Genomic DNA, 16,274 nt, shown 5'->3' on the forward strand with positions numbered 1-16,274 from the left:
AGACTCACTGTGTAGCCCGAGTAGAGAGGCTTGTACAGGCACAGGTGGCACATTCAAAAAGTCAGAGATGTTACGGTGTTGGGGGAGCAGCACAGGTCCTGGGCCACCTTCACAGAACTATCCACATGCCAGATCCTCTGAGCTGAGTCTCAAATGATTTCTGATAACGGTTTCTCATACATTGACCTCTCAAAGGGGAAATGCTCCCGTGCTCTCGTTCTGTGGCGAGTTTCCATCTCCAGAATGCTCAGGCCCACAGCAGTGCTGCCTCTGTGGTGATTGCCATGCCTGCACTTCTCTGTGGAGCTTTTTAGCTGGGATTTGCATGCACATAAAGCACTTGCCTGTCATGGCCACAGGCTTAACATCAGTTACAGCATGTCCCTAAGCCCTGAAATGGTTGAAAATGAGGGGTTTATTAACAAGGGAATCGGATGAATTGGTCTCTAGGGCTCCCAGCCTCCTTATCCTACTGTGGTCTTTTCCTTGGGTGTCTTATGTCTTGAGCTCTTCCTCTCATCCCTGTCAAAATCTGGTCATGTCAGAGACAGGGGCAGCATCCCTCAATAGCTCTGTTCCTATCAACAGGAATGTTGCTCAGGACCAGGCACGGTTTATAGCACTGCATGCCTGTCAGCCCACTTAATCCTTATGGTGACCCTAAGAGGGAAATACTTTTATTTTCATCATGCTCATTTTGTAGATGAGGAAATTGAGGCACCCATGGGGTAGATAATTGACCCAAGGCCACACAGTTAGTAAGAGGCAGAGCTAGGATTTGAACCCGCCGTCTGGCTTAGGTTCATATACACCCAACTATTACACATTGCTGCTTTTAAACCTCCCCAAGCCTAAGTCCTCCCTCAGGAAAACTTTGATAATCACAAAATACTACCCCCACAATGCCTACTTCAGAGCATAGTTTAGATTTGAAGAATGACAATGGTGAAGAAAGCTCTTAGCACAGTGAAAGGCAGCTATTATTTTTATTGAGAAAGTATAAATGACTGATAATTGCTTCTGTGTTCCCCAGGGGAGAGTATGTCAAAATGAATGAAAGCCATGAACTAACAGATTAAAAGCGTGGGAGAGTTTTATTCCTCAGTGGGCAGATCGACTAGGGGGAGTTTACACTCTCTACCCTCACACACACAAATGACATTATCATGAAAGGCACTGCAAGGATTTTAGAGGTTACCCTCTCAACTCAAATAACAGGAAACACATAAATAGCCCTGAGATGCCCTGCCTGGAGTTCCCATTTATTCCTACTGTGCTTTCAATGGGTCTCACTGTTCTGGCTGCAGTGTGACATGGAAACAGAAAACTGGCAGCGGGTGAACACAGAGCTCCCCGTGAAGTCTCCCCGTTTCGCTCTGTTCGACTTGACTGAGGGGAAATCCTACCGATTCCGTGTCCGCTGTTCTAATTCAGCAGGAGTTGGTGAGCCCTCAGAGGCAACGGAAGTGACTGTGGTTGGGGACAAACTTGGTAAGTGTAGAGCTTGGTTGAACAGCTATAAACTTATTTTACTTCAATTCAAGGGAAAATTCCAAAGCAAAAATTTTATTAGAATATATATATATATATATTCATCATATTTATACATATTATGAAGTAAAAGTGGTGACATTTTTCTTATCTATTATAAGTTTAATTGATGACTATATTTGATGGATACATTTTTAAAATTTATTATTATGTATTATCAAATTTTGAAAGTAAATTTCTTCAGGAGTTTCAACAGTATTGATAATGTATTTTTTCTGGAGTGGGTTACTGTGTTCCTGGGTATTTGGTTTATCATCATTCTCTCAACCTAATATATTTATTAGTTTTAACAATCCTGTATAATAAAAGGTTAATATGCAAATTGATTGAATGGCAGAATGACTGATCGCTATGACATGCACTGACCACCAGGGGGCATACGCTCAATGCAGGAGCTGCCCCTTGGTGGTCAGTGCGCTCCCACAAGGGGAGCACCGCTCAGCCACAAGCCAGGCTGACAGCTGGCGAGCACAGCGGTGGTGGCGAGAGCCTCTCCCTCCTCCACAGCAGCGCTAAGGATGTCCAACTTTTGGACATCCCTCGAGGGCTCCCAGACTGCTAAAGGGTGCAGGCTGGGCTGAGGGGTCCCCCTCCCCCCAAGTGCACGAATGTCATGCACCAAGCCTCTAGTATATTATAAAATAAAGCAACCATATATTTGATATGATTAGTTATATAAAATTTATGTGTGTGTGTTTGTTCACATGTGTTAAGAATGAATTTTTTAAAGTGACCTTGAGTTCAGCATTATTTTTCTCTTTTCTCAGATATCCCCAAGGCTCCAGGCAACATCATCCCAAGCAGAAATACAGACACATCAGTGGTAGTTTCATGGGAGGAATCCAAAGATGCTAAGGAGCTGGTTGGCTACTACATAGAGTCTAGTGTTGTTGGCTCTGGCAAGTGGGAGCCCTGCAACAACAACCCGGTGAAGGGCCCACGGTAACTGCACTCTGTGTATGTGTGTGTGTGTGTGGTCATGTGGTAGGGACATTTGACTAGAGCTACAGAGTCTGTGAAGAGGAAATACAGCCATGGACCCACACAGCAGCAAAAACATCCAATGGAGGGATTTTAAAAAATAGTTCAATACTTCCTTATAATTTTTATTGGGTGACATTGGTTAACAAAACCGTAAAAATTTCAAGTGTACAACTCAATAAAACATCATCTGCATACTGCGTTGTGTGCCCATTACCCAAAGTAAAGTCCCTTTCTGTCCCCGTTTATCCCCTCTTTGCACTTGTCCACCAACACCCACCCCCTTTCCCTCTGGCTATCACCATTTGTTGTCTATGCCTATGTGTTATATATATTATTTTCTTTTTGCTTAACCCCTTCACCTCCTTTCATCTACCACTTACCCCACACACACAGCCTCTAGCCTACTCTCTACATCTATGCCTCTGCTTCCACCCTGTTTGTTAAAATATTTTGTTCATTAAATTACACATATAAGTGAGATCATATGATATTTGTCTTTCTCTGACTGGCTTATTTTACTTAGGATAATACATTACAGGTCTATCCATGCTGTCACAAAAGGTAAGATGACTTTTTTTTTTTTTTTTACAGCTGAGTAGTATTCCATTGTGTAAATGTACCACTGCTATTTTTTTTAAAAATCCTCACTTGAGGATATTTTTTCTATTGATTTCTATAAGGGAAGGAGGAGGGAGAAGATAGAGAGAGAGAGAAAGATCCATGTGAGAGAGACACATTGATTGGTTGCCTCCCGCACACACCCCTACAAGGGCTGATAAACCTGATATCAAACTATACTACAAGGCCATATCAAACAGTATGGAATAAACATACAGATCAATGGAATAGAACAGAGAGTATGTGCCCTTGACTGGGAATCAAACCCGAGACCCTTTGGTCCACAGGTCGATGCTTTAGCCACTGAGCCAAACCAGACAGGGCCACCACTGCTTTTTTATTTACTCATCTACTGATGGACACTTGGGCTGTTTCCAGATCTTGGTTATTGTAAATAATGCTGCAGTGAACACAGGGTTGCATATATTTTTTCTGGTTAGTTTTTTAGATTTCTTCAAATGTATTCCCAGAAGTAGAATCACTGGGTCAAAAGGCAGTTCCATTTTTCATATTTTGAGGAAACTCCATGTTGTTTTCCACAGAGGCTACAGCATTCTACATTCCCACCAGCAGTTGTACTAGGGTTCCCTTTTCCCCACATCCTCTCTAACACTTGTTTGTTGATTTATTGATGATAGCCATTCTGACAGGAGTGAGATGGTATCTCGTTGTGATTTTAATTTGCATTTCTCTGATGCTTAGTGACGTTGAGCATCTATTCACATGTCTATGGACCATCTGTATGTCCTCTTTGGTAAAGTTCTTTATAAATGTTGACTATTAAACACTTTTCAAATGTATCATTGACAAATAAGTTCTCCCACTCAGTTTATTGATAGTTTCTTTTGCCGTGCAAAAGCTTTTTAATTTGATGTAGTCCTATTTGTTTATTTTTCCTTTGTCTCCCTTGCCTGAGGAGATATAGCAGAAAAAATATTGCTGAGAGATTTTACTACCTATGTTTTCTTCTAGGATTTTTATAGTTTGCAACTTATATTTAAATCTTTAATCCATTTTGAATTTATTCTTGTGTATGTTGTAAATTGGTGGTTTAGTTTCATTTTTTTTTTGCATTTATCTGTCCAATTTTCCCATTTATTGAATAGACTGTCTTTACCCCATTGTATATTCCTCCCTCCTTTGTCAAATATTAATTGACCATAAAGTGTGGGTTTATTTCTGGACTGTCTGTTCTATTCCACTGATCTGTAAGCTTGTTCCATACTGTTTTGTATGGCCTTGTAGTATAGTTTGATATCAGGTAGCATGATACCTCCAACTTTGTTTTTCTTTTTCCAGATTGATTGCTAAAGCTATTCGGGGTCTTTTGTGGTTCTCTATATATTTTGGAATATTTGTTCTAGATTCATGAGATATGCCATTGGTATTATAATAGGAATTGTGTTGAATCTGTTGATTGCTTTAGGTAGTATGGACATTTTAATGATGTTAATTCTTCCAATCCATAAATACAGTATATGCTTCCACTTACTTGTATCTTCTTTAATTTCTTTCTTCATTATCCTATAATTTCAATTAGGGAGATTGAAAAAAATATTGTACTTTAAATGTTCAAATGAATTTAAAATTGAATATGTCTACTACAATATATTTGATAAAAGGCTTACTTGTCATATTAAACACTTAGAAATATTTAATGCCGAAACCGGTTTGGCTCAGTGGATAGAGCGTCAGCCTGCGGACTGAGAGGTCCTGGGTTCGATTCCGGTCAAGGGCATGTACCTGGGTTGCGGGCACATCCCCGGTGGGGGATGTGCAAGAGGCAGCTGATCGATGTTTCTCTCTCATCGATGTTTCTAACTCTCTCTATCTCTCTCCCTTCCTCTCTGTGAAAAATCAATAAAATATATTTTAAAAAAAGAAATATTTAATGCCAGCTATGATAAGAGTTCATTTCGTAGGTCTTTTCCGGTTCTTTCCTTTATGCTATTTGCCTTTTTTACCCCTCTGTTCTTGTCTTTAATAGCCAATGTTATACTAGATTCTAAGGATCTGATAGGCTCTAGCTAACCAAATTGCCCAGGTATTTTAAATGAACAGAAGAAAACATCAAACTCTGAACATCAACATGATTACACTCAGTGCTAATGAGACATAAATACAAACCAAGGACACTCAGAACAGTTTGCCAACACTTTGCTTCTAATGTGAGGAAGGTTATTTTTCTTGCTCTCAAATAATTTATCAACCAGCGTTGCAAGTTGATGATGAATTCTGGCCTGCACCCAAAATCTGGGCCTCCTTTGATTTAGGGCCAGTCTGAGAGGAGAATTCCACCCACAAAATTGGCAGCTTGTTAGGCAGCTCCTTCTTTGACCACTTGTACCTGGTAAGTCCAAAGACGCCCCCATAGGGTGCTTCTTTTCTAAAACTTGAGAGAATAGAGACAAACCAATTAATGGGAGAAGGCAATGTGCTTTACAAGAGATTCATTGCGCTTGTTTGCTCATTTCACTTTTACTTTGCAATCCCAGCATTTTTCTGGGACTATTTAGAAACATTCATGGAGGAAAGCCTGCCTTTCCAGAAACTGATGGGAGCTTCTCAAGGACGGGCACCATGTTTTATTTGTCATTGTATTCACAGCACCCAGCTTAGTGTCTGGAACACTGATGTGCTCAATAAATATTCGCTGAACTGAGCTGGCCCAAGGGTTGGCCTAAATTTAAGATTGGTGTAAATCGTAGCTGCCTTTGTTAAATATTTCAACATGCAAATAGTAATAGAGTCACTAGCAGATCTGTTATTTCCTCTGGTTACAGTCCTTAGAATGGATTAAAATGTTACAGTGATTCATGAAACAGCTTTTTATAACCAGAGTAGCTATTAGAGAGTGAGGTTGTTTTGTGTGAAACTGCCCATGAATTCACACCTTATTATTGAATTTTTATATCTAAATGGCAGTTCTGGAGCCAATTTTTCACCTTACTTTCAAATTCAAGTAAAATTTCTCAAGTAATTATACCTCCCCTGGCATGCAGAAAGGCAGGGAATAGGCCTCAGTGATGAGGAGCCACCTATGCTTATGGCTATAAGGATGCACCTGAAATAGCCATTAATAATATTATTTATGCCACCTGTTATTTATTAAATGCCTTCTATATGCAGGCCCTGTAATAGGTACTTTAAATACTTTATGGACAATATTTACACAAAATTATTATGTGGATATAATTATCCCCATTTTGCTGATGAGCACACAGAGACTCAGAAAGGTTAAGGGACTTATGCAGGGGAATACCAGGGCTCCTCATTGTTTGACAGAGTTTAGAAAATTGCCTTAACAGCCTTCTTGTCAAAAGCACATGTTACCTGCATCTCTCTACACCTTTTTATTCCTTTTTAAAAATGAATCGTACCCTTAGCCAGTTTGGATCAGTGGATAGAGGCTGTCAGCCTGCAAACCAAAGGATCCTGGGTTCGATTCCTATTAGGGGCAAATACCTTGATTGGACACTTCTCCCTGGCCTGGGCCCTGGTTGGGGCTTGTGCAGGAGGCAACCAATCAATGTATTTCTCTCACATCAATGTTTCTCTCTGTCTTTCCCTCTCTCTTCCACTCTCTCTAAAAGACCAATGGAAAAATATCCTTGGGTGAGGATTAACAACAACAACAAAAAATGACTCTTTTTCATAAAGCCAGATCATTCATTAAGTTAACAACCATCTTCTCTAATTTTCTCCTAGGAAAGTTTTTTGAAACTTCCTTTCCTTTCAGATTTACGTGCCATGGATTGGCGACTGGTCAAAGTTATATTTTCCGGGTCAGAGCAGTTAATGCAGCTGGACTTAGTGAATATTCACAGGATTCAGAAGCAATTGAAGTAAAAGCTGCTATTGGTAAGTTCCTTATGCATAATTTTGCTAAGGAAAAAAAATGATTTTTTCTAAATTATAAAGGCAGATACCACCCTTTCCAGAAATTGTTTAAAGCTTCTAATATTGCTCCATGATTCCACCCTCAAATGATCATTTTCTCTGACTCCAGGTGACATCTTATTAACCTTCCATAGCTGTCATTTTACAGATCTTCATCACTTATCCAGATTCTGTGCATCTGTAGCCTTTTCATCTTCACAAGTCCAAGTTTCCTCAGATATTTCCCATTGTGGGAAACTCCATTCTAACTTCCTGCTCATCACGGGAATGTGAAGGGCCATCCAATTCCATGAAGTGGTATATCACCCATAACACAGATCATCTTGTACCTAAAAGCCATTTCATCTGCAACACAGCCTGGCTTATTTTCACTAACAGCACATTAGCATGCTTTTTATAAACTCCTCTACAGTTCCTGCAAAGACACATGTGGTGGCTTAATCCTGTTTCATCTCTGCTTGCAAAGTAACCAACAGAATAAAACCAGTATGTATGTACGTGATGTACCTCACAATCTTAGATGACATGGGGAACGGACCCTGAAATTTCAGAGCAATCAAAATGAAATTTGTCATATAGTAACACATTTAAAGAGAAAGGTCATTAAATATCAATTGTCTTCAGTTAGTGTTCCATATTACTTTTTAATATTTCTTATAATATGGACAATAGTGAACATGTTGCTTTGAGGTTGAGAGGTACAGACCATTAATATTTCACTAATATGCATCATTCTGTTATAAAATCAGGATCGTTAATGTTACGTCTTTTGTGTACTTTATGGTTCTCCCCCCCCCCCATTCTGTTGAATAATACAACTTATATCTTCCAAGAAATATCTGAGATTTGCTTTCTCTTGTGTACACTTGGGTTCTGCAAATCCAAAATTGTTCCTGTTCTGTCTGTAGTTTTTTTGTTCTCATTTCTTCTTTTTCCAGAATATGGAGAATTGAAATATTTCCTTGGTGTACATTATGTGAAATCTATGCTCTCCATATTTCTGACAAATCCAAGTGATTTCCATTAAACCGAGATTGTTTTTGTTCTGTCTGTGGTGCTAATGTTTTTCTCTTTGCTCTATTAAGTAAGAGCAGTTTACACTGTGCCTGGGCTTAAAGTGTTTCTGTTGTTATCTGGCGATTGTAGGGGGAGGAGTGTCTCCAGATGTGTGGCCTGAACTGAATGATGCACCTGGTGGACTAACAGATTCCAGGGGAGGCATGCAGGGAACCTCCCAGCCAGCCTTTAAGAAAGATGCTTTACTTGATAGCAAACTTAGCAAACCTTCACTTCCCAGTAGCTCTCACAACCTGGGCCAAAAAGAAGTGAGTAAAGTAAGTGAAACGGTTCAGGAGGAGCTTACCCCACCACCACAGAAAGCAGCTCTTAAGGGGGAAAGTAAGTCTGATGATCCAAAAAAGAAGAAGAATCTAGGTGAGAGTTCAAAGAGTAAAAATGTTCCATCTGTCTCCATCAGCATCCTCCCCTCTCATTGTCCAGATCACATTCTTCCATCTGTGTTCACTTTCATGTTTATTCTTAAGTTTATGTTTTCAGCTATTTATTGCAATACTTTTGTAATCTTTTATGGGTTGGCTTTTATACATAACTTATTGTGCTTAATGATAATAGCATATTTAAAGTAATTTGGTTATACAGTCCTTTTAGGTTTCTGAGACAGATACACCCCTTGCCTCATTTTGCTAAGGGAGTTAGAGATGAGAGCAGGAAAGGTTTGATCATCATAGCTTTGTGAGGTTCTTTGCAACAGTCTTAGTACATGCATAGGAAAAGGATTTCACAAAGAAGGGAGATTTTACCAGGATTAGAGTTATCAACTTCTGTTGTTCAACCTCAGGTTTTCAAATTACCCTTCACATTTAATTAAAATAAGTAAAAGGAACATTACTCTTTGAATTGCCATGAACAGTTTAACAGGGTATTAGCTATGTTCTATGATATATGTACCACATGTCCAGTACTGATTTATTTAAGACTATCAGTAAGTTAAGGATTTTATGATTAAGATAATTGGTACTTGTGACATATATTCTAGGAGACAATGTTTTTTTTAAATAAAATAAAAATGAAATAATAAGCATGTAATGATACATTAAAACATACCTCTCATCTATCCCCTATTTCTACCCCACCTTCAACTTCTGTCACAGCTTCTATTTTTTTTAGACACTTTTATCTGTCCCTTCAACTCAGTGTAAGATGGGATATTCTTATTTAACATTGCTCTGAAATAGGGAGAAAGAGAGAAAGAGTGCTCTTTTGTAAAATGTAGAGAATGAAGGAGGTTGGGGTTGGGGGGAGAGAAACAAATGTATTTTATTTTTAAAATATTTACTGTTCTGAGATTCTTTTTGAATGGTAATGAGATAGTCTCTTTATATTTGATAAGCCAAATAAATATTTAGAAAATTCTTTTTAGTCATTGCATATCTAGATAGATTTCTTTCTACCACCACATCCTCTCTATCTTTATTAAAAACTATAATTTCAGTAGTTGATCAGCAAAGCCACATAAACGAAGAAAGATTTTTAAAACATCCTCCAAATATTTTTATGGCTAGACATCAATAAACACGGAAATAGCTATATAATATTTTTTACTATATGAATAATATTCTAACATCAGGTTAAAAATAATGAGACAAAAAGTATTATGTACTAAAAAAAAATCACATAGAAGATTGTGCCTATTTATAAAAAAATTTTAAAGGTGACATTTAACCTCAGAAGATTTTTCCTGTTTGTAGATAGAACCTATATAGTTATAATGTCTCACCAGGGTACCTGCACCTGAATGGTTAAATGCTAATAACTCTGTAAATACATGGAAATTCTCAATAAATGAATTGAAGCAGAAATTGATTTACATATTCCATTTTCCTCAAGGATCAAATAAAAACAAAATGACATAATGAAACAAAAATGTATATCTTGAGGAATCATTTTGCTGGATATTGCACCATTTGCAATATTCCTTTTTCAGGGGAATGGAATCATTTTGCTGGATATTGCACCATTTTGCTTTTAATGTTTCAAATTTATCCCTCTTGGGGGCTGGGAGGTAGGTTTTTTAAAAAATCTTTAGAATAATAATTGCAGTGCCTTTTTGGCCCTGTGTGAATTTGTTTCTCATACACCAAATCAGATGCCAAGTTACTGATCAGTGCCACATTTTAGTTTTATACCACAAGACCTAGTGCCTTCACTATGGAACCAGTGAAACAAGTTTAATGTACATAGAATCACAGATGCATTTCTGTCTACTCACAAGTATTCATATTGCAACAGCGGCACCATCTCCACCCTATGATATCACTTGTCTTGAAAGTTTTCGTGACTCAATGGTTCTTGGATGGAAGCAACCAGATAAGAGTGGAGGGGCTGAAATTACTGGCTATTATGTGAACTATCGTGAGGTAATTGATGGGGTACCAGGAAAATGGAGAGAAGCCAACATCAAAGCTGTCAGTGAGGAAGCATATAAGGTAAGAATGTGACCTTCTGTAGTGTGGAGTGTCACATGTATGACATACTCAACACGCACACATTTGCACATGCATGCACATGCCCAGCACCTTGTAAAAGATTCATGTCATTTCTCCAGTGTTCATTGCCTGCAATGTCATGAGTTTTGTAAAATGTATATGAAGATAAATAGGATGTATGTTTATATGTTTATTCATACACATAAGCATAATTTCTTAGAATGTTTATTATGAAATGTATACTTACGGTGAAAACTAATGTTTCTTACAAAAATTAACTTACAAAATATCTGTAACAAATATGCCACTAGCTTCAAGAATCCCAGAATCCAAATGAATCTGGATTTTTTTTTTTAATTGAGAGAGGAAGAGAGAGAGAAAAACATTGATGCAACAGAGAAACATTGGTTGGCTGCCTCACACACATGCCCTGATGGGAGATCAAACCCACAACCTGGTAATGTGCCCTGGGAATTGAACCTGCCACCCTTTGACATACAGGACAATGCTCCAACCAATTGAACCACACAGGTCATGGCTGGGATTCTCCTAATTTTAACACACATATGTCCTAATCCTTGGGAACCCGGTACTTCCAGGAAAACTGTAATGGTCGGTCACAGTAATAGAGCCCCAAAGCAACCCTGGTACCTAAATAAAGGACTTTAAGATCCAAGTTTTCTACCTCATGGTTTCACCATAATTAAAAAGATGTTTTCGTTTTAAAGGGAGTGTATGTGTTTAATAAAAAAGGGTGTTTATATTAATCTGCTACTATAATACATAGCCACTATATTCTACTTATATCCTAAATAACTGACAAGAAAAGCCCACTTTTGGATGAACTTATGACTTTCTGATCAAATCAGATGTAGACTGGATCATGGATTTATATTTGTTTTGGCTTAAGTCATACAATAGGTAAGCTTTGTTAATGCAGCTATTTCCAGCAATACTTCCATTTATTAAGCCTTTTTTTTATATATTTTTATTGATTTTTTACAGAGAGGAAGGGAGAGAGATAGAGAGTTAGAAACATCGATGAGAGAGAAACATCGATCAGCTGCCTCTTGCACATCTCCTACTGGGGATGTGCCCGCAACCCAAGTACATGCCCTAGACTGGAATCGAACCCGGGACCTTTCAGTCCGCAGGCCGACGCTCTATCCACTGAGCCAAACCGGTTTCGGCTATTAAGCCTTTTTAAGGATTGTATAGTCCATGGATTTTTTTTTACACTAATATATTCCATCATTTCTATTTTGCAAATGTGTTCATATTCCTTATTTTATTACATATATTTGCCCTCACAATAACCTAATTCCTACTGAGGGATATAGAAAATATTAGGTCACTCAGTAAAGAGCAGAAACATTACAAGAATTTGAATTTTTTTATTCCTAGCCTAGAATTTATTTAATTTTCATCTGTACATGCATTAGTTTTCTATTACTGTATAACAAGTTACCATAAACCTTGTGGCTTAAAATAATCCATGTTTGTTATAGCACCATTTCCACAAGTTAGAAGTTTAGGCTCAGCTTAGCTAGGTCCTCTGCTCGGGCTCTCACAAGGCAGCAATCTAGGAGTGAGCTGGGCTGCATTCTTCTCTGGAGCTTGAGGTTGTTGGTAGAATTGAGTTCCTGGCAGCTGTAGGTCTGAGGCTGCCCTTCTCCAAATGCCAGGGGCTAGGCGGGTCTCAAAATGGCATTTGCTTCTTGATGACCATTGAAACAGTGTTTCTATTCAGGAAGTTTCCAAACCCCATTTTATCTGATTAAAGTCAGTCCTTCAAAAAAACTCCACTCTTTCTCCTGTGTGTTTCTCCTTTATTCTTTGTTTTTTAATATATTTTTATTGATTTTAGAGAGAAAAGGAGAGAGAGAGAGAGAGAGAGAGAGAGAGAGAGAGAGAGAGAGAGAGAAAGGAAAGAAAGAAAGAAAGAAAGATCAATGATGAGAGAGAATCATTGATCGACTGCCTCCTGCACACCCCACACCAAGGATCGAGCCTGCAACCAGCATGCGCCCTGACCAGGAATCCAACCGTGATCTCCTGGTTCATAAGTGGACACCCCACCACTGAGCCATGTTGGCTGGGCTCTCCTTTATTCTTACACTGCCATCACACCCAACATTTCCCTGACAACAGCTGGGTGTCCTACAATTTAACTCAATTCTGACACTACCCGGAGATAGAATCAGACCACATAGGTAAAGGGTTTGATCCCACAAATCTGCCCCCACCCCTTCAAATTCTAGTGCTAAGTCTAGGTTGTCACTGAGCTTCTGACCTGACTGATTGGCTATATATCAGAGGTTTCTACAGCCTCCTCCTCAGGTTCCATTAATCTGTTAGAGTGACTCCCAGAATTCAGAGAAACATTTTATTTATTAGATCATCAGTTTATTATAAAGGGATATATAACTCAGGAACAGCTAGATGGAAGAGATGCACAGGGCAAGGTATGAGCTTTCATGACCTCTCCAGAGTGCCACTCCCCCAGCACCAACCTGGATGCTCTCTGAACCCTGTTCTTTTGGGAGTTTTATGAAGACTTCATTATATAGGCATGGAATAAATCATTAGCCAACTCAACCTCTAGCCTCTCTTCCCTCCCCAGAGATTCCAGTGGTGAGGCTGAAAATTCCAACATTCTAATCACATGATTGGTTTCCCTAGCAACCAGCCCAATACCTAGACTACCTAAGGGCTTCCCCATTTCATTAACATTAACAAAAGAACATTTAAAGTTTGCATCACTTTGTAAAACTTCAAGGGTTTTAGGAGCCCTGCGCCTGGAATGTTGGCAAAGACCAAATATATATTTCTTTTTTTAAAAAAATATATTTTATTGATTTTTTACAGACAGGAAAGGAGAGGTATAAAGAGTTAGAAACATCGATGAGAGAGAAACATCAATCAGCTGCCTCCTACACACCTCCCACTGGGGATGTGCCCACAACCAAGGTATATGTCCTTGACTGGAATGGAACCTGGGACCGTTCAGTCCGCAGGCCGACGCTCTATTCACTGAGCCAAACCGATTAGGACCCAAATATATATTTCTTCTTATAAATTACAATATCAAAGTCAGGCAGGCCCACCAAGGATAATCTGGTTCTCTTTTTATTAACTCAAAATTAACTGATTCAGAACCTTAATAACATATGAAATATCCTTTCTCCTTTGCCTTATAATGTAACATAACTTCAGAACTGATATTCCAATACCCTTACCATATTCTGTTGGCTAGAAGCAGGTCCCTTGTTTCGCCCACACTCAAGGAGAGTTTACGAAAAGGTATGATTCACTGAGAGTCATTCTAGAGTGTGTTCAACACAGGAGGTAAATAAATAAAATGTTGAACAATTACAGAAAACAAACCTGAAACATTCACTCTCTGTGATATTATCTATGTTGCAGATCAGCAACTTGAAGGAAAACACGGTGTATCAGTTCCAAGTGGCAGCTATGAACATCGCTGGGTTGGGAGTGCCCTCGGCAGTAAGCGAATGCTTCAAATGTGAAGAGTGGACCATTGCTGTTCCAGGTAAATCCTGAAAACTCAGACTTTCTTCCAATAGACCCTACCACTTGGAGCTAAATTTAAGTGCTGTATAGACAAGTTCTACGGGAAATGAATTCTCTTGGTTCCTCATGTTTACATAAAATATTTTTACAATACTATTGAATAACTAGAGGCCCGGTACAAGAAATTCATGCACGGGTGGGGTCCCTAGGCCTGGCCAGCGATCAGGGCCGCGATCGGGGCCTTCCTTCCAGCCTCTGAGGAGCATCTTGAACTGACCTTAACTACCTGCTGCCCATATAGGGTCTTAGGATGATGTAGAGCAGTGATGGCGAACCTATGACACGCGTGTCAGAGGTGACATGCGAACTCATTTTTTTGGTTGATTTTTCTTTGTTAAATGGCATTTAAATATATAAAATAAATATCAAAAATATAAGTCTTGCCCTGACCGGTTTGGCTCAGCGGATAGAGCGTCGGCCTGCGGACTCAAGGGTCCCAGGTTCAATTCCGGTCAAGGGCATGTACCTTGGTTGCGGGCACATCCCCAGTAGGGAGTATGCAGGAGGCAGCTGATCTCTCATCGATGTTTCTAGCTCTCTATCCCTCTCCCTTCCTCTCTGTAAAAAAATCAATAAAATATATTTTAAAAAATATATATAAGTCTTTGTTTTACTATGGTTGCAAATATCAAAAAATTTCTATACGTGATACGGCACCAGAGTTAAGTTAGGGTTTTTCAAAATGCTGACATGCCGAGCTCAAAAGGTTCGCCATCACTGATGTAGAGCAATGAGGAAACTTGATATGTAATGACCACAAAATACCTATTTCTATGGAAATGGTAGATTTGAAAACAAAACAAAACAAAACGAAAAACAGCCTCAGATTCAGCTGTAAGACCTTAAATGTGGTTCTAGATTTATATGTATTTGAGTTTTCTTATCTCCATTATGACTTTGATGCACTTTCTCTCTCTTTCTCAGGACCACCACAAAATCTCAAATATAGTGAAGTCAGGAAAACCTCCCTGGTTCTGCAGTGGAAGCCTCCAATTCACTCTGGACGGACTCCAGTCACTGGCTACTTTGTGGACATGAAGGAGGCCAATGCCAAAGATGACCAATGGCGAGGACTCAATAAGGCAGCTCTTACAAACAAATACCTGAAGGTAGGAGGATGCTCATAATTTGAGAAACCTGTTTAAAAAGATTAAAATTCTCTTCTAATGATATTAACTTAAAAGTTAGCAAGGTAAGACAATATTTCTGCTTTGGTCTGTGTCAGACATTGGGCTCCTGGTAAGTTTTCATTTGGCAGTGGTTAGGGATTGGCAAGGTTTCTGATGCTTAAAACAATTTGGTTAGATTTTACCTGAATTCCTTAGCCTAGCGTTGGAAAACATCCACAAGTCCTCTTCTCTCTAGTCTTCCCCTTCTTGCCTCCACTTACCCACCTCACATTTTGTTACTCACAGTCTTAAGACATTTTTACTTACCATTCCTCAAAGCTGACTTTCTTATTCCTTCGTATAATTCTTTTGAAGGTGTTTTTTGATTTAAGGGTCTATTTTTATAGGCCTCATGCCAGTAAGCCTTTAACTGCTGATTCCTTTGAGTCTTGCCCAGTCTCACTTAACCTGCTCCCTCACGTTTGTGCTCATGTGAGCTCTCAGAAGCGAGTAGAATGGGTTCACTCAACTCTTGACCTTATCCTCACCCTTATCTATGTCATTGCCTTCCAGATTCCTCTAGAGTGTTCTAATTGAACCAGTTTCCAATTCTGTCTACCAAAGACTGTTCTGCTAAAACCACTGAATCTCTCACCTGTCCCAAATGGAAATCTCAAAAGAATGTTTTCCCCTTATTGTCAGCAGTATCCAGAGACCCTGACTCCACTGTAGGGCCTCAGAAACTAGGGGGATGTCTGATTCTAGTTCTTGTTACTTAGAATGAAGTGTGGCTTCACCACAGTCATACAGAAAGCTGAACACTACATTTAGCGTGCCACCCCATCTGTTGACAAAATAGGCACTGTCTAGAGGGTGGGCCTTACAAGATATTCAAAGTATACCTGGTCTAAAAGATACCTGTAGACCTGCCACTATGGACTAAAGTTCATACCATCTGTCAGCTAATCTCTGGAGTGAAGGCATTTATAGCCCCCATAAAAAATGTATACAT

The 16,274-nt window shown here is 39.1% G+C and overlaps 1 protein-coding gene across 3 annotated transcripts in view; it reads left to right on the plus strand.

The window, feature by feature from the left end:
- MYOM1 (myomesin 1) overlaps positions 1–16,274 on the plus strand; it is a 121,316-nt gene that overhangs the window by 66,936 nt on the left and 38,106 nt on the right. For 2 of the 3 annotated variants that reach the window (XM_036322837.1, XM_036322838.1), the window contains 7 exons: positions 1,308–1,491; positions 2,319–2,493; positions 6,893–7,014; positions 8,200–8,487; positions 10,363–10,559; positions 13,986–14,112; positions 15,078–15,262. In XM_036322837.1, the coding sequence (XP_036178730.1) occupies positions 1,308–1,491; positions 2,319–2,493; positions 6,893–7,014; positions 8,200–8,487; positions 10,363–10,559; positions 13,986–14,112; positions 15,078–15,262 (1,278 nt within the window). The remainder of the gene's footprint in view (positions 1–1,307; positions 1,492–2,318; positions 2,494–6,892; positions 7,015–8,199; positions 8,488–10,362; positions 10,560–13,985; positions 14,113–15,077; positions 15,263–16,274) is intronic. The other variant, XM_036322840.1, reaches the window with a different exon arrangement.

Source organism: Myotis myotis, unplaced genomic scaffold (genome assembly GCF_014108235.1).
Source record: "Myotis myotis isolate mMyoMyo1 unplaced genomic scaffold, mMyoMyo1.p scaffold_m19_p_9, whole genome shotgun sequence".
Lineage (NCBI taxonomy): Eukaryota > Metazoa > Chordata > Mammalia > Chiroptera > Vespertilionidae > Myotis > Myotis myotis.